At 34.1% G+C, this 23,082-nt stretch overlaps 2 protein-coding genes across 2 annotated transcripts; both read left to right on the top strand.

Moving 5' to 3' along the window:
- Window positions 1-1,264: 1,264 nt before the first annotated feature.
- LOC146158025 (protein HID1-like) lies at window positions 1,265-5,593 on the top strand. Its single transcript, XM_083385819.1, has one exon. The coding sequence runs from the start codon at window positions 1,297-1,299 to the stop codon at window positions 3,673-3,675; it is 2,379 nt and encodes a 792-aa protein (XP_083241945.1). The 5' UTR covers window positions 1,265-1,296; the 3' UTR covers window positions 3,676-5,593.
- On the top strand, window positions 5,565-22,635 carry LOC146158024 (BLOC-3 complex member HPS1-like). Its single transcript, XM_083385820.1, has 16 exons — window positions 5,565-5,667; window positions 6,235-6,374; window positions 6,815-6,968; window positions 9,496-9,625; window positions 10,185-10,412; window positions 10,851-10,947; window positions 11,099-11,270; window positions 12,232-12,344; window positions 13,032-13,142; window positions 13,724-13,878; window positions 15,578-15,694; window positions 16,942-17,084; window positions 18,059-18,207; window positions 19,193-19,273; window positions 20,344-20,537; window positions 21,268-22,635. The coding sequence occupies exons 2-16, from the start codon at window positions 6,264-6,266 to the stop codon at window positions 21,407-21,409; spliced, it is 2,097 nt and encodes a 698-aa protein (XP_083241946.1). The 5' UTR covers window positions 5,565-5,667; window positions 6,235-6,263; the 3' UTR covers window positions 21,410-22,635.
- The last annotated feature ends 447 nt before the right edge of the window (window positions 22,636-23,082 follow it).

Raw genomic sequence — 23,082 nt, 5'->3', positions numbered from 1 at the left:
TTCATTTCACCAATAGTTCAAATTTAAACGAAAACAGTTCAAGAAGTAACGAATGAGTGACCTAATAATTTTGTTAGCTCTTTTTAAATTCAGATATGTAGTTTAATGTTTTTGTTTAGAGAACAGACTTTTGGTATTTTTTAAGGCGCTGGTCTAGAATCTTACCACTTATTTTAAAGTAACAAAACGAGTTGTAAAAAATGAAATGTAAAAAGTTGTAAAAAATCAAACAAGAAATTATTATGACTGAGAATAAATGGCGCTTTTCTGAAAATACAAGTTTTTTGGTGGGTTAGGGTGAGAGTTAGCGTTTGAGTTGGGGTAGGTCAAGTATTATAATGAACATATTAATACCTGACCCACACAAATACAAGCATTGATTTAATAATTGTTTGAATGCTGCACCCTAACCCAAATGATGTTGGCAAATTAAACCTGCAAACGAAATGGGGTCTAAATCTAAACCAGCGCCTTTTTACTTAACTATTGTGATTCTAAACTTAAAGTGCAGTCTTAAGTTGCGCAGCTGGTAATAATCATGTTGCTTTTAATTTTGCACGACAACACCAAATGCAGACAAATTTTCCAATCTACTAAATACTTGATAATAAATTGCAAAGCCAAAAAGATCGAGTAAATCGACATCATCTTGATTAGGACGTTTCGGTACGAGCTTGTATCATCTTCAGTTAATGTGATCTACTCGGCCTTTTTGGCTTTGCAATTTATTATCAAGCTACATTACAGATACGTTCATAGTCTACTAAATACCTCCTGTAAAAAAGGACGCTGGTCTAAAATCCTACCACATTTTCGTCCGTGCTATTCGGTGATACCAAATTTATACTGAAATTTCGGCCAATAATGACCTGTGTTCTTATGCATTAATTTCTACCTAAGTATGTTTCTAACAATATTTGAGTTAAGGTTTGAGTTAGCATTTGGGTTTGGGTGGGTCAAGTGTTATTATTACTTCTTTTTTTTCATTATTGTTTCTTTTGTGCAATTTTAATTTTCAAAACTTGTTTCGTTACTTATTGCACATATCAGTGTTTGGCACTGGTCTAGAATCTTACCACAATGCATCTGGATTTAGGGTGTGGGTCAGCGTTTAGTTTTTACTAAAAATAAATCTCCAATATATTTTATTCCTCATCTAATAGATTTTTAATTGTTTAAACATTTTTTTGACAATTGTGAAACATTATTCATGCCTTTTTTGGTTTTTCTCCATAATGACAATATTTTATATAATTTCAGCACTCACTGTTAAAATAATAAATATAAATAAAAAAAATGGGCAACAGTGAAACGAAACTGAACTTCCGAAAGGCTGTCATCCAGCTAACGACCAGAATGCAGCCAGTTGAAGCAAGCGACGACGCTTTCTGGGACCAGTTTTGGACCGAGTCGGTAAACAACGTTCAGGACGTATTCGCTTTAGTTCCAGCCGCCGAAATCCGTGCGCTCCGCGAGGAATCTCCTTCCAACGTGGCCACGCTCTGCTACAAAGCAGTCGAGAAATTGGTGAACGCATCAGAGAGTGGTTGCAACAACGATAAGGACCAACAGGTGGTTTTAAACTCGTCACGACTGTTGACTCGCATTCTGCCGTACATTTTTGAGGACCCAGACTGGCAAGGGTTCTTCTGGTCAAGCTTACCGACCACTCAGACGAACGAAGAAGAAGCGCAAACTTCTGCTTCCATTCCCTTGGCTCAGTCACTCATCATGGCAGTTTCAAATTTACTCTTTTGTCCCGACTTTACTGTGGTTTCGCACGGAAAAAAAAATGTCCCAGACAAAGCGGAGGACCTGTACAGCGTCGACAGCTGCGAGTACATTTGGGAGGCCGGCGTCGGTTTCCCAAAATCTCCGCCCGCTTACGGACACATCGACCAAAACCGAACGGAGCTGCTTAAGCTTTTACTCACCTGCTTTTCCGAGTCAATCTACATGACTCCGTCGATGGAGTTGGAAAAGGGAAACCGCTGGGTTGAGTGTTTTTGTTCCTCGGAGAATCGCCAAGCGTTGCCGTTGTTTACGTCGCTGCTTAACATCGTTTGTGCGTACGACCCAGTTGGCATGGGGATGCCTTACAACTACCTACTGTTCAACGACTTCCGTGAACCGCTCTGCGAAATCGCGATCCAAATATTGATTGTATGTCTCGACATGGATGGTTCAGCAACATCTTCAAGTGGTAACAGCAGGTCGAACCACGGATCACCTCTTTCCATTGCTAGTCTGACAAGCGAAACCGGCTCAAACCTCTTTGTCAACTACCTGTCGCGAGTTCACCGAGACGAAGATTTCACGTTCATTCTAAACGGTATCTGCCGTCTCCTTAACAATCCCCTACAACAAACCTACCTCCCTGGCTCCGTTAAGAAAATCGGCTTCCACCAGGAGATGCTCGTATTTTTCTGGAAGATGTGCGACATCAACAAGAAGTTCCTATTCTTTGTTTTAAAGAGCAGCGACGTTCTAGAGATCCTTGTACCGATTTTGTATCACCTAAATGACGCAAGGGCCGACCAGTCTCGCATTGGACTGATCCACATTGGAGTTTTTATTCTTCTTTTGCTCAGCGGCGAACGAAACTTCGGCGTTCGTCTTAACAAGCCGTTCTCGGCAGCTGCTCCAACTGACGTTCCCGCTTTCGCTGGCACACACGCCGACTTCTTAATCCTCGTCTTCCACAAAGTAATCACTGCTGGACATCAACGCTTGCAGCCTCTCTACGACTGTTTACTCACAATCATCGTCAATGTGTCTCCCTACTTGAAAACGCTCTCGATGACCGCTGCATCAAAGTTGCTCCATCTGCTTGAAGCCTTCAGCACGCCTTGGTTTTTATTTTCCGCCCCACACAACCACCATCTCGTGTTTTTTCTCCTCGAGGTCTTCAACAACATCATCCAGTACCAGTTTGACGGCAATTCAAACCTGATCTACACGATCATCAGAAAACGTCAGGTCTTTCATCAGCTGGCGAACCTTCCCAGCGATTCCGCTTCTCTTGCGAAAGGGTCGTCGCGAAGCAAGAAACAAAAAGCTGCAATTACAAGGTTTTCGCATGACGAGCAAGCTGGCGTTAACGAGTCACAGACACCGTTGGGATTGGACGGGACGCTAAGCGCATCATTAGCTGCGACCCCTGACCTCGGCAACATAACCTCGCAGGTGCATAGCGACGAGACGAACGAGCAAGACCACGCTCGCGATTCTGAAAACTCCGAAACCGAAGCAAATCGTGACACAAAGGCAACTCGATACCCTGACACCGCCAGCTTGCCGATGACGAGTGACACTCAACTGGCAACTGACGGCGGCGACTGGTCACCTAGCCCTGAGTGGGTGGCATCATGGAAAGGCAAGTTGCCACTTCAAACCATAATGAGAATGCTACAAGTTCTGGTTCCACAAGTCGAAAAGATCTGCATCGATAAGAATCTAACCGACGAATCTGAGATCCTAAAGTTCCTCCAGCACGGCACACTGGTCGGCCTACTTCCGGTTCCGCATCCAATTCTGATCCGGAAGTACCAGGCCAACGCCGGAACCACGTCCTGGTTCCGAACCTACATGTGGGGTGTGATCTACCTGCGGAATATCGACCCCCCGATCTGGTACGACACAGACGTCAAGTTGTTTGACATTCAGCGGGTGTAAAAGATATCTACGTTTGTGGTTCTTTTAAGGTTTGGCTTTATGGATGCTGAGAAATTTTGAGGGACTGCAATTTTTTTTTCAACTACTAACTGCTAGGGATGTTCAAAGTACAATGCCCAGGTACTCAGGAATAATAGGTGTCGAATCTAGAATAACGAATCCAGAATAGTGAATTCTAGTATATTTTTATTAAATTGCTAACTCTGTACCTGGCATTACACATTAGTCACTCGCCCAATAACGCTTGATCGACACTTAATTATTAGATGAAGATTCGCGAGACGCGTAATTGGTCGCCTGAAGAAGGCTGACACTCAACTATAAGGCTGCATTTAAAGCAAGTACTATAAATATGTCACTGGAGCGACAGGCCATTATCTAAACTTGCCACTTGTGTACGTACAATTAGGCGTAGGCGCAACAATCAGCGGCAAAACAATAAATTATATCAGTTCCAATTACCCGAAATAAATCGCAGAAGTGGATTTGCATCCCATCTGGATTTGAATCTAAGTATTCGATATTCTACTTTAAACATCCCTACTAACTGCTAAAATTTGCTAATTAGCTGTATGGTCCTTTTGAATAGTACCCGTCTGAGCATGTGTAGCTCAGTTGGTAGAGCGACGTTCCTGGTTTGGCCGAGGTCGTGAGTTCGAACCTCACCGCAGACTAGTTGTTTTTGTAACCTGGCCTTGTTTACACCAAAGTCCTAATTAGGTCGATTTCCCTTTTTGGAGGCATTATGTGTTTTTTGCTGTGTATTAACACCATTAAGCTATATTTTGGGAGTTGAAAAAATTGTTGCGTTTCCTGAAATAAAAAACACCTTAAGAAACACGGCATGTACAGTATGCATGTATCTTTATTTGCCAAACTTGTACTTTTTGTTCACTGCGTTCTTCAAATAGATTTATATACATATAAATGATGTGAAAAATATTCCGAATAGTAGAGTACTTAGTGTAGCATATCAAGCTGACCGTTTTTTATTACTTCTAGATATTTTTTGATAATGTGTATTTCTTTTGCTTATATCGTTGTAGTCTGTTGTAAAGACTGTCGTGAACTTTCTATGTAGTAGCCTGTGCTTTACATTGTCTAGTTGCAATTTGTTTTCACGCCTTTAGATTGTGAAATAGGTTTTAATAGTCGTGCTTATTATGGTAATGTCATAGGGGTGACTAAAATTAAGTCTGAATAGCTTTAAACAAATTATATATACTAATAGAAATTGCTTTTATATTTTTAGTTCAACGTAGCACTTCTAGTCACAATTGGATCGCAATTGTAATTGCTTTTTAGAAATTGAACTCAGCTTGATTTAATTACAAAATTTAAGCTTTGAACTTTACACAAAAATATATTTTTTTTCTTACTTGAAAAGGGAAATTTAATTATTACTTTTTTACTGTCAACTATGTCTGGTTTATATATTCCCAGAACTATCTTTGCACACCACATTACGGTATGTTTATATTGCTCTAATCATGCACAGACCAAACATGTTCTTTCTTATTGTCGTAATTGTGCAATCATTTTGCTATCGTATGCTCAACTTTTTTTGTTAAATATGCCGTAATATATTTATATATATATATATAAAGGAAAGGCCCTGAATTTTTATGCGTTTTTTTGTATATTTTTTGCTTGGACGCAATGCTCATCATTATACAAATTTTGACATAACTTAAGCTGTATGAAATAGCTGCCAGTTTATTTCTATTAATTGAATGTTGTGCATCAAATTATGGACGGTATAAGTGCGACTTTTTAAAAATCATTAGTTTGCCAAGTTATTTGCACTCACCGAAAATGTACAAACTCTTTGAAGCTTTGTATAGTAAACCATTTTTTTCTGACTGTGTGTACTGTGTCTGTTGTTAACTTTTTAAGCTGTAGTTCTGTTTTTGTGTAGGCACACCAGCTTAATGGTAATGCTAGGCTTGTGAATGTGGTGTTATAAAGGCAACAACGACGATGTGGAATATGGTAAGTAATTTAATTACTCCCCACGGTTGTTGGAAATTGTTGCATTGAAACTAATTCAAGCGTTTATTCCCTATTTAGAAACGATTCATAAGCGTAAAATTCAATTAGCTCCATACTAGCCAGTGTTCTATGGGTACAGGTTTTTTTGTAGGCATCATTTGTAAGTTTAGAAACTATATAAAAGTTTAGGAAAATTAATTGTTATGCACATGATGCATTAAGTTTGACTAGTTATGTATGTATATACCATTGGCTCTTAAAAAACAATAAATGTGTCAAACTTTTTATCACTTTATATATATTCAATATAATCATATTGTACAAACTTTACCAACATGCTTATTTATAATACCAATATGTAATGTTAAGAAAATACTAAAGTTCAGCGGCACATTTCTCTTTGTTGTACAGCGCTGTACAGTGGCATACAGTTTGAGAACACTGCTGTATACTGCAATGTCCCATATCAAGTGTTAGTATTAATACTCATATGGTAAAAGGATGATTTCTGTCTGAAATAAAGTAATTTAGATTACTGTCATATCAAATCATTTTTACTTTTTTAAGGTTTGATGAACAACACTTCAAGCTGAGTCATGAAAGTCTTGCTGATTGCTGACTCAACAACCAAGTTGTATTTTCTTCATTATGACTCAGATTTTGAGAAGAGCTTTTGTGAGTCTATGCTGGGACACCATAAAGAACAAGTAAAAAAAAAAAAAACTTTATTCGTTATTAGTAATTGGCACAAAATCAAAAAAAAAAATCAAAAGCCTTTTATTTTAATTTATATTTTAAAAAAGTCTTGAAATGACCGTTTGTGATACTTTAATAAACACAACTGCAAAAAACTGTTTTACACAATTTTTTTAATGCTAAATATGTAATTGTTTCAGTTATTAAACTGTTCTTCCGGCAAATAGTTTTTAATAATTAATGTACAGAGTTAAATTTTTCCAGTTAAATTAACTTGCCCGGAAAATTTCTATCGCATTCTTGTCTTAGAACCTGTGATCATTTGAGCATAATTTTTGACTTTAACACAAGATTTTGAGAACCTTCTCTTGGGGTTGAAAAATTATAGAAAACACTGTTCGACACAATACAATATTTTTCATTACATTAAAAGTTTGTTGTGTTGCTGCAGCTTTCGTTTTCGTCGCTCGTTCAGATGCACTTCGCTCCTCTCGTGCTCACCGTTCTTTCGCTGAAAGAAAAGCTCAGCAGAACTTGTTCAAGCGTGACCTGCCAAGATGGAACACTTATGCTGTTTCAGGAACATGATGGACTTTTGTATGTCGGTAAGGTTTAGGAAAGCATGCATTTTTGCCAATAATTTAAGAGTATAGATTGACGTAGTAAGAATATCAAAGCCCATATATAAGGTGGAAGAATTTTGTAAACTTTTAAAATAAATCTTTAGAATTTAGATGATGGCTTGAAGCTGTAGTTAGAAGTAGAATGAATATATCAAAGCTCATACAGAAGCATAGCATTTTAAACTTATTGAATGATTCTTATGATAATGGTTGGAAGTTGAAGTTAGACATAGAATGAATATATCAAAGCCCATACAGAAGTGGGTAGAATTTTGAACAGTTCGAAAAATCATAAGATAATGCATATATTATATTTAATCGACTGTTGTCATGCTTTAGGTTTAGGACATGTACGAATAACCATTTTTTGGAGTGTTCGCTAACAGATAAGCGATACTTATTATAATCATTTTTTTTATACCTGAAATATGGTAATAATTTAAATTATTTCAACCTATTATTTAAGTTACATTCAGTTTATTTACTTACTTGCAACCCTTTATTTTGCCTACTAACTTTACATAATGCTAAACACCGTAAACTTAACATTATGTTAAACCAGTAAGGAATGAAAATTAAGTGGCAAAACCCATAAGTTATCAGTTTTAAATCCCTTAGTCCATACAAACTAAAAAATATTTTAAAGGCTCAGTTTAAAAGGGTATAAATCTAAGAAAATGCTATTATTGTGGTGGTGTGGTTCATTTTTGCTGCCATTCTCTCTCCCAGTAGATGGTTCTAGTATCTGCCATAGGCACTGTTTAGAGTTTCCGTTTTTAAAGGAAGGAGTGTAGGATTGCTAAAAAGTTTAGAAGCAATTACCCCATTTCTTCCACATTTCATGCTATTTTAGGCAATGTGCTGTTCTACACCGAAGGTTGTTTCCTGTGCCATTCTTAATGCTGTTTAAAGTAACAAATATTATAATTAAGAGTCCCTTTTTGCAAAGGTTTGGTTTATCATAGTATTTTAGCAACATTAGTCTATATTTAAATTACCTTGCATTTTTTAATAATATTTGATCAAGACAATTCAACATAAGAATTAGTTCAAAGCATAGGATCTTGTAATTTAAATTATATTTCCAGCTTAAAAGATTATGGGGTTTAACGACTTATGCATGTGTTAGGTGCCTCACAACATAGTTGCTTGGCTAATCAGTTACATTTTTGTAGTATCTGTTTAATATTTTTAGTAAGATATATTAATATCATCAAATCCTTAAACGTTTTCAAAACATTTCTTAGCAATTGTAACACGTTATATTAATTACAAGGGAATTTAATTTAGATTAGGTTTACACATTCTGAACCTATCTATGCATTCCCTACTTAATAATTCATGCTGTTGGTTGCATTTTTGCCTCTGTGAAGATTTAATGTCCATAAAAATACGCTGTCGTTTGAAATCCCTTCCAAATTACAAGCATACATAAGTAGGTGGATTGGATATATTACTAGTGCAACAATATTTTTGCAAAATTTTAAAGGTACCTTTACAAAAGACTATAGTAAACAGAAATACAAATAACAACGTTTTTGTTATCTGAAATAGTTTATGAACAAGTTGATATGTGGGGAAAAAAAGAGTTTTGTTTAGGCATTATACCGGATAAGCCTAAGTTTTTCTAATAGACTTTTCTAATGAAAAGTATAACCAATTACCAATAAATTCCAGCACACTGATAGAGACTTTTAGGTGGTGTATATTGAATACAGACTTTTTTCTGCCTATATAAAAAATATAAAACAAATAGGAAATGATATCTTCTTAAAACTATTAAGTCCAGCCACTTCAAAACATGCTACCGGTTCATAATACAACTGTGGCCCTAATTATTGCAAAGCTATGCGTGGCTTAAGAAATGCACCAATTCGAACAACAATCAGTCAGCAAGGTTTAAAACTTTTAAACAAACATGCATTTTGCCTCTAAATGAATGGCATCATCAGTTTATTTCAGTGGTTTCCAAACTGAGGGGTCGCAGACTCGCAGTGTACAGACACCAAGCAATTTCAACTAAAAACTTAGCAGTATAAAATGAGCAAGCTTCTGCTGTGTTATAACATTTCGTTAAGTAAAGCAGCGAGTTTGTAACGAATATAACGTTATTTTTCATTCTTTAAAGATAAGAGTCGTTATGATGCAAATAAATCTTGAACCCTAACTATGGGTATCGTTGTATGTTCTGGAAAAAATCCAGATTTGTTTCCTAGTTTTGATACAGTTTGTCTATAAATGGCAACATTTTGTCAAATTGTACAGGATTGTTATCTGATTTATTTGCCGAAATCGGGGCTCGCGTAGGTTTTGAAAAAAATTAAAAGGGGGTCGCGACGACAAAAAAGTTAGGTACATACAAATAAATAGTAAAAAATATTTCAAATTAAAAAATGGTATTTTATGACTTTTATTGTCGGCATTATGTGTTCTGTTGGAGGGCAAGATTCTATTGTGAAATCACATACTAAGCTATTGATGTTGCGATTGATTTCTATCTTTTTTTTAGGAATACAAGATGATGATTCATCGGACGACCTGGCTGTTGAATTGAGCTTTCTTCACTCCCTTGTTTGTTTTCTGTACGGGCCGTTCTATCAGATGCAACTTAACTCGCAATCCGTTTCGCAAAGAAAAAGGTTGGCCAAATTTTAATAATGTGAAATCAATAAACTTCAAGCTTGAAGATTTATACAAATTCTATTTTTGTGTGGTTTCTGGCAAAACAATCAGAAAAACTTTTTAACAAAAAAGCTTGTTTTGTAGTTTATAGGCTTCTCCAGGGTCACCACGAGTCTTTAGATCTTCAAAACTCTTAAATTGATTTTCATATCCAATTTTTTCTCAAAAAAAATGTTATTTTAAGTTTTTGAATTTAGGTTGTGTTTAGAAATGGCCCAAAACATAGTAAAAATAATGTTTATAATGTTGACCATGGATTTTATACTGCTCTGTTCTAAATAGTATTAAACACGAGTGAAGTAAAAAGTAATTCAATTTTAGAAAACCTGTAAAGTTTTTTGTCTTTAATTTTTCTAATGAAAGTGGCAACACGGAAATAGACTAAATTCTTGCTTTTCAAAATTGCTTAAAAAATGGTTGAAATAATAGATAAAAAATCCTTTTAAAATATTCTATTCTGAGAATTTGAACTCACAGTTAACATTAGCACATTCATGAAGTAACTTAATCCTCCAGGGCGTGGTCGAACATTTCGTCTTGCATGAGTGAATTCAGAGATCTACGTTCGAGTGCCATCCCGATGCTGTTTGAAGCGATCGACCGTGTCCGAGTGAACAGCACGGTTGCTGACGCATGCGGGGGTACGCTTAATAAGTGTGCCGGGAAGATGGAAAAACAGACGGGGGAAGTCATTCAACACGCATTTCTTTTCGTGGATTCTAAACTGTTTGCTTATCACCAAAGGTTAGGACGTTTTCTGATGTTTATCTTTTTTGTAAAATTTGTATTTGTATTTGTGGTTGACTTAAGCTGAACTTTGTACATTTTGAAACTTATTTAAAGTGAAATGCGCCACAATTACATTAAAATGCATAAATTGTGTGTTTAACTATAATATGGAACTATAAGAATGTTGACATCGGTGGCAACTGATTTTCCTAAGTATTAGTATGCCACAGTTCAAAGATTATTTATAGTAAAAAAAAGCAAAAGAAACCGTAAAAATGTTGATTTTTAACTACTGTATCATACTGGTACTTTTTATCTATATTGTGGATGTGTTTAAAAATTTGCATCCGGTTTTGGTTAAAAAACTTAAAAAAACTTAATCAGGTATCAGTATCGGTCCTGGTGGTGATGTCAGTCAATCTCTAGTTTATAACTTTGAAACATTTTTTCTAGGGACGGAGAAATTCTACAAACTGCAAATATATTAAATGTGATTATTCTGCTCAACTCCAAGCAAAATGAAAAGAAAAATATTGAATTTGAGGAAGAGGTAAAACACAAGATATAATAAAACAAATGAAAAAAATACAAAGCTTTACAATGTGTCAAAGTTTTTGACATTCTTTATTTACACCCCAAGACAAACTTGCGGTGAATAAAAAGTGCAGTAAGTCCGATTTATAAATATGTTATACCCATAGAATGAAGAACCACATTCTGGCAATGGCACGCCTGACAACACTGATGACATCACTTCTGATGATGTCATGAGTTCAACGAACATCTTCAGTTCGGACGAGGACGAGGATAGAAATCTTACAACTCTTGAAGTTCAAAATGTTGACGCTACTGAACTAAAAAGAATCCCAGAAGGTAGTTTAGCAATGTTAGAGAAATGTAATAATATTGAAATATTTCAAAGAAACATGTTTTATTCCAATTTAAAGTGTTTGAAAACCTCTGGATTTTCTAAAAGTCATTCAATGTCTTTCAATTATTTCATGGGAAAGTGTAGAATCCCTGTGTTAGGTGTTTGGACTGCTTTTCACAGCAAACTTTTCACAGTTATTACTGTATTTTAATAATAACTAGTCACACTAACTGAAGATGATACAAGTTCGTATCGAAACGTCTTAATCAAGATGCTGTCGATCTACTCGACCTTTTTGGCTTTGAAATTTATTATTAAGTCTATTACTGTATTCGTGGTGAATAGGTAATTATATCACTTAAATACGTAATGTCTGCTTATTAACTAAATCAATAGATAAATTAGCTTTGAACACCTGTGTTACTTAATGATGGGTGTTGCATTTTTTTGAAAACACAGTTTCTGCCTAAAATTTTATCCTAATGTTGAACTTAAAGCTGCATTCTTACTTAAAAGTTGTAAGAAAAACATGGTCAAAGAAATTTACTAACTTGTCCCTAATTAATATTATGTTTCATTAAGTTAGTATGCGGTCTTGTTATTCTAACCAAAATCCGTCATTTGTTTAAAGCAGCGTTGGTAAGCTTTTTCAAGACCAACCAGAAAAACTTCTTGACGGCCGTAATAAATTATATGTGACAGTTTTATTCTTGAATCGTTTGGCATTTTATAAACTGTTTCAAGCGTTGACCTCAGATTTTTTTTCGAAAAAATTGTGTCTAATAGCATTTAAGAAAACGGTGGTGAAATGTTGGCGCACAACGCTAGAATATTGGATTTAATTAGTTGAAAATAAAAAAATATATAATAAACACACGAAACGCGGCAAATTTATTCGTTAACCGAGTTTATGGTGCGCAACAAATACATTTTCAAATCCACTAAATATTTCCCGTGCAACAGTTTTAGTGATGGAGGAAAATGTTCAACCGGGGGATTTGCAACCTGAAGAAATTAACGCCAGGGAGAATTATTCTACAACTGAATGCGTTGGCTCGGTTGAAACAGAGTCCGAGGTAGAGAATATGTGTGTAGAAAATAGTTAAAATGTATACCAATTTATTATAGGAAAAAGCAAACATTAAGATCTTGAAACCTATTTGGAAAAATATAGTAAGGTAATACCTTGAGAACATTTAGATTTCACCTGTTTTGCTGTTTTAGCATGTTGATGACATCTTTCATATTGGATTGAATTGATGTACTTTTTGTTTGAAATATCGGGTATGGGAATAAAATGTCGAGCATCTAACATCACTATTACGGGCAGCTCTTAGCTTAATTACCAATATATATATAATATATGTGTATTTTACAGACCTGTTGTTGCACCCCTGTATATTTATTTTACAGACCTGTTGTTGCACCCCTGTATATTTATTTTACAGACCTGTTGTTGCACCCCTGTATATTTATTTTACAGACCTGTTGTTACACCCCTGTATATTTATTTTACAGACCTGTTGTTGCACCCCTGTATATTTATTTTACAGACCTGTTGTTGCACCCCTGTATATTTATTTTACAGACCTGTTATTGCACCCCTGTATATTTATTTTACAGACCTGTTGTTGCACCCCTGTATATTTATTTTACAGACCTGTTGTTGCACCCCTGTATATTTATTTTACAGACCTGTTGTTGCACCCCTGTATATTTATTTTACAGACCTGTTGTTGCACCCCTGTATATTTATTTTACAGACCTGTTATTGCACCCCTGTGTTCCTTCCAATGCAATCGTGTCCATTTGTGCCACACAAGCTCTACGTTATTCCAGTTTCTCATCGTGTCAAGATTGCTTTTCTTACTAAGGTAACTTATAAAAGATATAAGCTGAATATAGATATTTATTTTGAACCGAAAATTTACAATTTGCGTATGCCTATGTGTTGTATTTTTAATGTTTTTTCTAACAAAAATTCTGCGCTTAAAAATTCTTGGTGAACACTAAGGCTTAAAGAATTTTGAGTATGGGTCTCTGGATTTTCTTGGTAAGGTAGCTTTATCAAAGATATAAGCTGAAAAAAAGAAAGATTTTACAGAAAAATGGAAGATTTGCGTATGCCAATGTATTGTTTTAAGGGTGTTTAAAAACAGAAACAGCATTATTATAAGTTGAACATCATCGCCAAGCAATTGAAAGTAACTAGCAATTTAGTCATAAAATGCTTACACTTCAATGCGCAAGGTTAAAAATTTGTTCGGACTGGAATATATCATCGCCTTTTCAAAATATCCGATTTACAATATTTAATTTTTTTTAAATATCGCATTTTACAATATTTCCAAAAAAAAAATATAAAAAAATTATTCAATTTACAATATTAAAACTTTTTTAAACTGTCGCCTTTTCCAATTAAAATTCAAACAATTAGATTTTTCACTCATTTCAGGTTCGCCACCCCGAGTTGTCGGAAATAATCTGCGCGATGTTACATCGATTCAATAAGTTGCAATTCGACGACGCCGTTGGTTTGCGTGTGCTGGGTGGAATCAAAACCGTTCAAATGCTCAACAAGTGCAGCAAGTTGCTATTCAAAAGATCAAAGTAAATATGGAAGCCGTGTTTTATTCGGTTCTACTCCAGGATTTTAAGGGCTTTCACAAAACACCAAATTTTAACATAATTATCAATGGTTTCTTACAACCAATTTATGAATAAAACAACACGACAGTTAATATGCCTTTAAATTTATAAGATTTAAAACTTGATTAGAACAACAGGAACACATCACGCACATTTTGGTAAAAATATGTTTTCCAGCCAACATCAGAACGTTGTAATACAAACAATCCCCTTTAATGAACTAATGAACTCGACACAATTATATTTGGTGAACTTTTCCTAGCTTAAAGTTAACAAAACAGAAATAAGACTATGGCGTTATTCATACAAATTTAATGAGTGTTTTCTCAAGTTCTGGAGAAATCTTGCTCATAGAACTACTGAGTGTGGTAAGCTGCTATACAACAGATCAAAGTAAGACCTGGGTCGTGTATTATTTGGTTCGAGCGTAGGTTTGTTGTCGAAAGTGTTTCTCAACCTTTTTAGCGACGAGCCAGATACCAAGCGCAACATAACAGCAAAGCTTTGGCGACACAATTAGTGAACTTTTCAGAAGCTTAAAGTGAACAAAACTCAAATAAAACATTAACAAATATATACAAATTTTAGCAAAATATAAATTTAATCAATATGAGTCGTATTTCTTCCGAAATGATCTGATTTATTGTAAGTAGTGCTTTTATACTACTTGCAAACATAGTTTACTCCAATTTTAATATAATTTTTTTGGAGAAAATTTTTTTGAAAATTTTGAGGAACAATCTCAATAAATCTAACCATGTGAAGATGTGAAGATGTGAAGATGTGAACTACCACAGTCAGCGACTCAACCAAATCAAAAGGAGACCCTTTTTTTTTCTATTGAAAAATCAAATATGCAATTGCATATATTAGTTCGAACTTAATTAATATGAGCCATGACTTAAATTTTTTAAGAACTGCTGGTCAAATGTTGTGAATCTAACCATGCGAACTACTGCAGTCGAAGTTTAGCAGATAGTGTGATATTTTTTACTAAAGCAGTGTTTCGCAACCTCTGGGTCGCCACCCAAAATTTAGTCGCAGGTTTGGGTTCGCTGTTTTACTTATGCTTAGTATTTGGGTAACTGCGAAAAAAGATTGAGAAACACTCTCTTTAAACAACCTAACTTAGCCAGTAATTCATACTTGATCCAAAAATATGAATGATGTATTAACTTTTTATTTATGAATATTAATATTCAGTCAAATTCAAAATCAGGGCCATGACTTGACCGCCTGTTATTCGGGAGTGGGGTAATAATTTTTGATAGAAATTTTATAAAAAAAAAACTTGAATTTAACCTGAATAAGTGTATTTCTCTGTGAACGATTTCCTTTGTCAGTTAAGAAACAAATGTTGTTTTTTTAGTTTTACCCACTTTATGATAAGGTCTGGATAGGTGGCTATAATAAGCAAGTAAGGTTTATAATAATGTTTAATAGTAATAATAAGGTCTTTTTCGATACATCTTACATGATATTCTGTATATATTTACCCCCAAAAAATTAATAATGGCACAGTTAAAAGACAAATTGTTTTGTAAAACTGGCAGGCTTTAACTCAACCTTGCTTGATCAGATTAAAGTCTTTTACAGTGTTCCTAAAGTTTTTGTTCTTTACAAGTAGAACTATATAACAAGTTTTTTTTAAATTTTATAGAAAGTTAAGCGGCAAAATATCGAACCGCGGCTGCAGAACTGCTGAGTCATGGAAGTTAGGCGGGCAAAAACAGCTTCGGACTTTCATGACGACGCAAAATACGGAAATCGTCAGCCTGTAAGTTTTCAGCTTAAAAAAAACGTTGTTTTTGCTTGTTAATTACTCCACGCTAAACTCAACCTAAAAGCAAGAAAATGGTTAATTATAAGATTGTTTAAAAAAGTTTCAGATGTTTTTTTTAACAAAGTAACTTATGTGATTTTTTTACTTTTTTTTTACTAAAGTTTTTTTGAGCAGAATCATGCTGTGTAAATTAAACGAAGTAATAAAACGTTTAAAAGTTGTTTTTTTACGAACTTATCGCTAGCAACTACAGGTATAAAACTAAAGTTTACAATAGATTATTGAAAATTTATTATCCTTTATTATTTATAAGCTGAAACACTTTCAAAAGTAAGGAATTTCCCGCAGATAATAGGATCTGAAACAGGGGTGTCCAACAAGCGGCATGCGTGCCAAATGTGGCACGCGACCTAATAAAAAATGGCACGCAGGCCCTCCCCAAAAAAATTGTTATTTAGCCAATTGTAAAAAAAGCTCAATTTGTTTTTCAGCCAATTGTCAAAAAAAGTTCCAATTTTTTATTCAGCCAATTGTCAAGAAATACTAAATTTGGTATAGAGCCAATTGCCATTGTTTGTTCACAATATAAAACAATCGCGGCAATCACGAGTGGAGGCTAGTATTCACAGGCTAGCAGCTTGGTGTGAAGAAGCAAAAATCAGCTCACCGACAGAAACTTAATCGCAATAAAACAAATTCCTTCTAGTTTTCCATGTATAAATAAATAAACGTTTTTATTATTTGTTAAAAAGCGCTTTTAAGATTAAAAAGAATTAGTTACGATACTTTGGCACGGGAAGAAGTTATAAGACAAAAATTGGCATGCCGGCATGTTTGAGTTGAACACCCCTGATCTAAAAGAAAGATTCTTGCTTTTGTATCAGATGAGAATCATTTTCTATTTAAATAAGAAACTGTTACATTTCTGTAAAAGACATTTTAAAATTTAAATTCGGGAGAATGGGAGAACATTTTCATCAATTTTTTTTTCTTTAAAAGTTTTTTTTTTTTTAGATATTTCTTTTTCTTTAATATTTTTTCTTACTTTTTTGTTTCTTAATTTTTTTTTCTTTAGACATTTATTTTTCTTTAATATTTTTTTTTTTAATTTTTTTTTCTTTAAAATTTTTTTTTCTTTAGATATTTCTTTTTCTTTTTTTCTTTAGAAAAACTTTTAAAATTGATTTTGTGTTTCTACCTGTTTTCACAACCAGTCTAATTTGCTCTGAACTTATTTACAGGCTCAAAAAGAGCGTTTCACAGACCGAACTTTCACTTTTCCGATTCCACAAATTGATTTTTCCTTCGGTGGCCGAGGTCAAAGTTCTGAGGTCAGAGGTCAACCTTGAGTCGCTTCAGAATCTCGCAAGGTCAAAGTTGTCAGGTGCATTTAAGGATGAAACTTTCTTGTTTCTCAAACTTTCAAAATAGATTGTTGATTTTTTCGGGCCAATTACAGAATTGGAGACATTTCATCAAATAAATGCTTTGTCTTTATTTGTCAAGAAAAAATACACATGAATGCTTTGATAGGCAGATTTTTAGAAAATTTGTGAAAATTAAAAAAATGGTTTTCAGCAGTTGAAAAGTTTCGCATTAATGTCCATTTTTAAAATATTCAAAAAATAGAGTTTTTCCCAGAAAGCTTTCTTTTCATGTTATGCGGATTATCTGCGTTTCAAGTCTCTGCAGAACTTTTCTTGTTTACGAAACTTGAGATTTTTTTCGCGTTTCAATAAAAAATTGTTGATAATTTTTGTGGCCAAACACAGAATGGGAGACATTTCATCAAATAATTCTTTCGTTCCAAATTGATTATATTTATAATTTTAGAAAAATTGACTTTTCCGATTTTTTTTGGCAAAAAAAAGTCAGCACATGAAAAGTTTCCAAGTTCACTTTTAAAATTAATAAAAAATGTATTTTTTTTTGCAAAATTAGTTTTTTCAGGTTATGCGGATGAAGTTACCGCTGAAATGTCAAGCTCAAGTTTTCTAGTTTCGATACTTGGGATGTTTTCGCGTTTACATAAAAATATTAGTGATATTTTGTGACCAGAGACATTTCATCAAATAATTGTTGCGTTCCTAATTTGGTTAGAATGAATAACACTTAAACGCATTGATGGTCAGATTTAGAATAAAAAAAAGTATTTGTTGCGGAAATATAAGTTTCAGCAATTAAAAAGCTTCGTATTAATGTCAATTTTGAAAATATAAAAAAAAATGTTTATTTCTGGTTCAGATTTTTTTGCAAAAATATTAATTTTTTCTTTCCTAATTATATTAGATGATTAAAAAAATTATTGTCAATTTTTAAATTAATAAAAGAGATGCTAAAAAATATTATTTTTTTCAGGTTATGCGGATTATTTGCGTTTCAAGTCTCGGCATAATTTCACAATAACGCCATTTCATTCGCAATTTCCCGGTTTAGTACATTTTGCTTTTGTGCAAAGAAACCGAAGTCCAATCAGCTTCAACAGCCAACAAGATTGCGCTTTCCAAGTAAGTTAACCCTCTTTCCAAATAAGTTAACCCTCTTAAGTATAAATATCCTAGAGCTGTAAAGTCAGTTGAAAAAAATGAGTTGAATCCCAACTGAGAAAATATAATCGAGTTCTGAGTCTGAAAGAACCAAAATAATTTACCTGATTTCCGACTTCGGCCAAGTGTGCGATTTCATTGAATCCCGAGTGCGGCTTTAACCCTAGTCTACAGCAGTGATTCCCAAACTGTGTGCCGCGGCATACTAGCGCCTCAAGAAATTGTCAAGTGTGCCACGAAACTTTTTGTCATTTCGGAAAATAAGTTATTTGTATACGTAATAGGGATAAACGCAAGCATTGTAGACTTAAATACGCACTATTTTTTACAAATTGTAAATATTGAGTCATTGTGTGTAAAAGCGGTTGTAAAATTACTCTATTGTTGTTCTGTTAAAAATGTGCTGCGAAGGGTACAATGGTTTGTCAAACAATTATTTTATGACTATCAATAAGAATTTTTACAAAACCATCCCCATCTTGCAAGCAATACTATAGCAGTTACTGTAGTATATTTTACCATTACTACAACCACCAAGTTAAGCCAACAAGTTTACGAAATTTAACAACAAGTAAATGCATCAGTAAAAAAATATTTTTACTCCTCGTTACAACTTTTGTCACTATCTGAATTTTCTAAATCAGGGTGGTCCAAGGTTGACTGCATCGCGCGCCAAAATTATTCTTGCATATTCTTTGCGGGCCACATAAAGTAGGCTAAATGCGTACCAGGAGCGGATCAACGTTTTTCGTTTGGTCGGGGCATGTAATGTTTAAAAATGACGCAACAAAGCATCTTAAAAGATAAGATTTACGTAACTAAAATAAGGTGGATATTCAGCAATCCACTTATAGGGGTGTCGTATAATTCATCCAGCCACAACATGTTGGAAATATTTGACCAATTGCTATCATACCTTTACAATTACCACTTTTGACTTTTAAAGGATGAAATTTACGCCCCAGCGTTGGAATCATCAGGTTCATCCGCAAACGAGCAAGAAATTTACGATCTCCTTAAAAAGCTGGTAATTTACTAATTTCAAACTTTTATTTATTGGCAAAAGTTATATAACTTTTATTATAGTATTAAAATAATAAAAAATAAGTTAAAAAAGTAAAACATTAAACTTTTTTGTGTTTATCGTGCAAATTACTGCACGGAAATAGTATATCTTGAAATAATATTTTTGAATGGTAAGACATATTGAAAAGAATATGGTAAACTGAAAGTCTTTTGATAAATATCTTTAACAAAAAAAAGAAAGATTTAATTTTTTTCACTCTTTTAAAAATATACTACTTGGAAAAATGTGTCAACTATCTTGGTATGATATATTGTATTTGAATTATAAAAATATCAAACGCAATATTCATAAACTTCAAATTTTTTGTGGTTGTCAATATGTATTATTTCAATAGGATATCCTAAAAATATTTAAATAGTATATATCTGCAATTTGTGATTACTTAAAATATCTTTGCCTAAAATCAATGCTTGTCACGCTTTTTTTAACTGTTAAATGTTCACCTTTTTTAACCTTTAAATGTTCAACTATAACATTGGTATTTAAAAAAGTCCATTAGTTTTGGACTAAACCAGTGGTTCTCAACCTTTTTTCTTTCGTGGCCCATTTTCGTTGCACAAAAGTTCTGTGGCCCAATACATTTTTATGAAGTAACAAACTATAAAAAGGTTCAGGACAAAAAATAGCGGAACATATTTCAAACCATATTATTTATTCAACTGTGCATTAGTGAGGTACTTGCTTTTGAACAATTAATTTACATTCATTTACATTCCTTATCACTTTCTCCCCAAGCCATTACCTGTGGAATCAGCTATAGTGACACAAATGAAACTAAATTCTTGAATAAAACTAGCTTTTTCAATTGGTCTGTGGCCCACCTCAAATGTTCTTAGGGCCCACCAGTGAGCCCACTGGTTGAGAACCGCTGGACTAAAACCTTTATAATTGGTAGCCCAGGATAACTTTGCTTATAATTATAATTATACGTGTCCTCATAAAACATATTTCACTTTTGGTTCCAATAAAGCAAAAAAAAAAAAAAAAAAAAAAAAAAAATTTTTTTTCAGGTGCAAAGTTGTGTGAAGAGTTCTATTGCGAAGCTCTGTCAGGGCGAAACAATTTTCGAATTTGAACAACAAGATTTCATCTTCACTTCGCAGACTTGGGTCAATGGTAAAAAGTCACTAAGCGCACCAATTTTGAAGAACTTGTCGAAAATCGAGAATCGCTGTCTCTCTGTATTCCCAGGCGATGCCTACAGGTAGAATCGTATAGTTTTTTTCTTTTCTTTTTTTTTGAAATAGTTTAAACTGCCACTTAAAATGGATTAAAAGAAAAAAAGTTTGAAATTTTTTTTTATCGATTACAAAATCACTAGAATTTTTTTTATAAAAATGCACTGCATTCCAATAAGTTGTAAAAAAAGTTTTAATTTTTTTTTAGTTTGGCGCAATTCATGCAAAAAAACTATTTCAGGGTTGTTACTTGAAACTGTCAGAAAAAAGCTTTCCTATTTTATTCCATTTTGGATTACAACAAAAATGTTTTTAAAGTTTTTATTTTCGAAATGCACTGAATTTAAATTATTTGTTAAATTTTTAGTCACAACCTATTTATTTTTTTATTTTGACAGATTAATATGCCGAAATATATTTAGAAATCTGTAGTAACAAAAAGTATTTTTAATTTTTAACGTTTTTTTTTTTATTTATTTTTAACCGTTTTTCAGTCTGTAAGGTTCTAATTGTTGTTCTGGTGTAGGTTTCTTGATCGTCTTATTTATGTTTAGCTTGATAAAACACTAATCAAGCTGATTTGATCAGTGGTGGGCAACTTTTTTTTGTCGCGGCCTAAATTATATTAAAAATACTGTAATTTGGCCAGTTTGCCGACCACTGGTTTAGAGTTTATCTGTTTCGCTCGTTTTTACTCTTTTTCATCGCAAAAAAAGTGTTTAGCTTTCGCTCGTTTAAAGAATTCTGTTTCGCCAGAACGATGATGGGCTCCAACGAGGGGATTCCCCTGCGAATCGATCACGTGTTTTGCGTTCACTTCGCCTTCATGCCGCGTCACGTGATCGCAGGGCACCAATCAGAGCTGAGGGCGGCGGCGCGTGACGGACTACGGAGCTAGGTCGGCTGCAAGGGACTTTCCCGCCTGTGAAACAGCCTGTTTGTGTTTTATATCGAATTTTGCAGACTTTTAATCGCAAGATGCGCTATTTGAAAGCTGTGTTGTGGATAGACTTGAACAGCTAGCTAATTAAGTTTTCTAATTCAATGAATTAAACCGAAATGCGGCTAATTTAAATTCAGATTTTACCAAAAATGATTTAATTCGGATTTTTGCCCAAAAATGCTTTTCCCGAAGCCATTTTTCTTCTCTTAATCGAAACAAAGAATTTGAACTTCGTCGGATGCTTGTAGGTGAAACTAGTACAGAAATATTTGCCATTGACGTTTTGTCAGAAAAATATGCCACTTAAACAACTTAATGCCATCTAGTTGTCCAAATCTGGTATGAGAGCATTGTTTTTTTTTTATTTTTGCTCGCATAAGACCAATATTAGTGCATTGTTGCAGTAGTTTGCCTATCATAGCCCCTTTGATAGCTTTGTAAGGCCGCAGGTTGCACACCCCTAATTTGAAGCTAATGACGTTCTAGTTAGACATAGAATAGATAGCAAAGCCTCCATACCGAAGTAGGTAAAAAAGCCTTTTTATTCAAATTTTTTAATATACTTTGTTATTCGTGGCATTATAATATTGGTAATATATCTTGGGAAAGTAATGCTTATTGTGCCTTTTTTGTGAATTCTGTGCAAACTTATATTATATTTCGAACTTGATGCTATATTGTTTTTTGTTTTGTTTTGTAAATCTTGAAACTCGAGCGTAGGCCAAATAATGTCGCTCTGCTGTTCGCAGGTTGCACACCTTTAATTTTAAGATAACGGCTGTAGGTCGCACTTGGACGTAGGATGAATATCAAAACCCATACAGAAGTAGGTAAAAAGGAATCAAAATCCTTACAATATGCTACCTACTTCTGTATAGTTTTGTTATTCATTCTACGGCATGGGTAAATAAAATCGTAATTTTTTTATTTGTGAATATTTTGCTAATTTAAGTGTTATTTCGAAGTTAGTGCAATAGTGTTTTTTTTCGTAAGTTTAAACCCCAACAGTGTTATAATTGTAATACTTTTCGTCTGTGCAATTTTATCGTTAGTTACCACTGTGAAGCAGTTTATAGCGCCATTTGTAATTTGCAAGGTGGTAACAGTACGTTGCAATATCCTGGTACGCTGCGAATTTCTGCTTTTTTGTAGCCTTTGTTCATAAAGCGATTTGACGCGCAATAAACTGTGTACTTATTTCAACTTGTTTTGCCTTATCAGGTATTACACCACCGCGTTGTCCAGTATGACGTCATTACAGATGCGTAGCTAGGGGGGTGCAGTGGGGTACATATGTCCCCGGGCGCCAAGGTACAGGGGCGCAAAAATGAGGCTTACAAATGCCAAAATGAGACTGCTTCTTGTCTGAAGTTACTAAAAGATAAGGATATTGCCAATAAACTAAAAAAATTATCCATTAGCACAGCTTGAAGTTACCGACACTAGACGATAAAGAATCAATGGGCTACTAGGCTAGCTTCGAATTAGCATTTAATCTGAACTAGGAAAATAGGCTCCTAATATCTTCAGCTGGCACAGTTTTTCAGGCCTGTCAACTAATGTGGATATTTTATTTGAAGCTCATTTACTCCCCTAAAACGAGGAAATTTACCACAGGTTAAAAAAGG

The sequence above is a fragment of the Ascidiella aspersa genome, chromosome 3 (assembly GCF_963924565.1).
Source record: "Ascidiella aspersa chromosome 3, kaAscAspe10.2, whole genome shotgun sequence".
Taxonomy (NCBI): domain Eukaryota; kingdom Metazoa; phylum Chordata; class Ascidiacea; order Phlebobranchia; family Ascidiidae; genus Ascidiella; species Ascidiella aspersa.
Note: the sequence above shows the minus strand (reverse complement) of the source record. Positions and strands in the feature narration are given on the sequence as shown.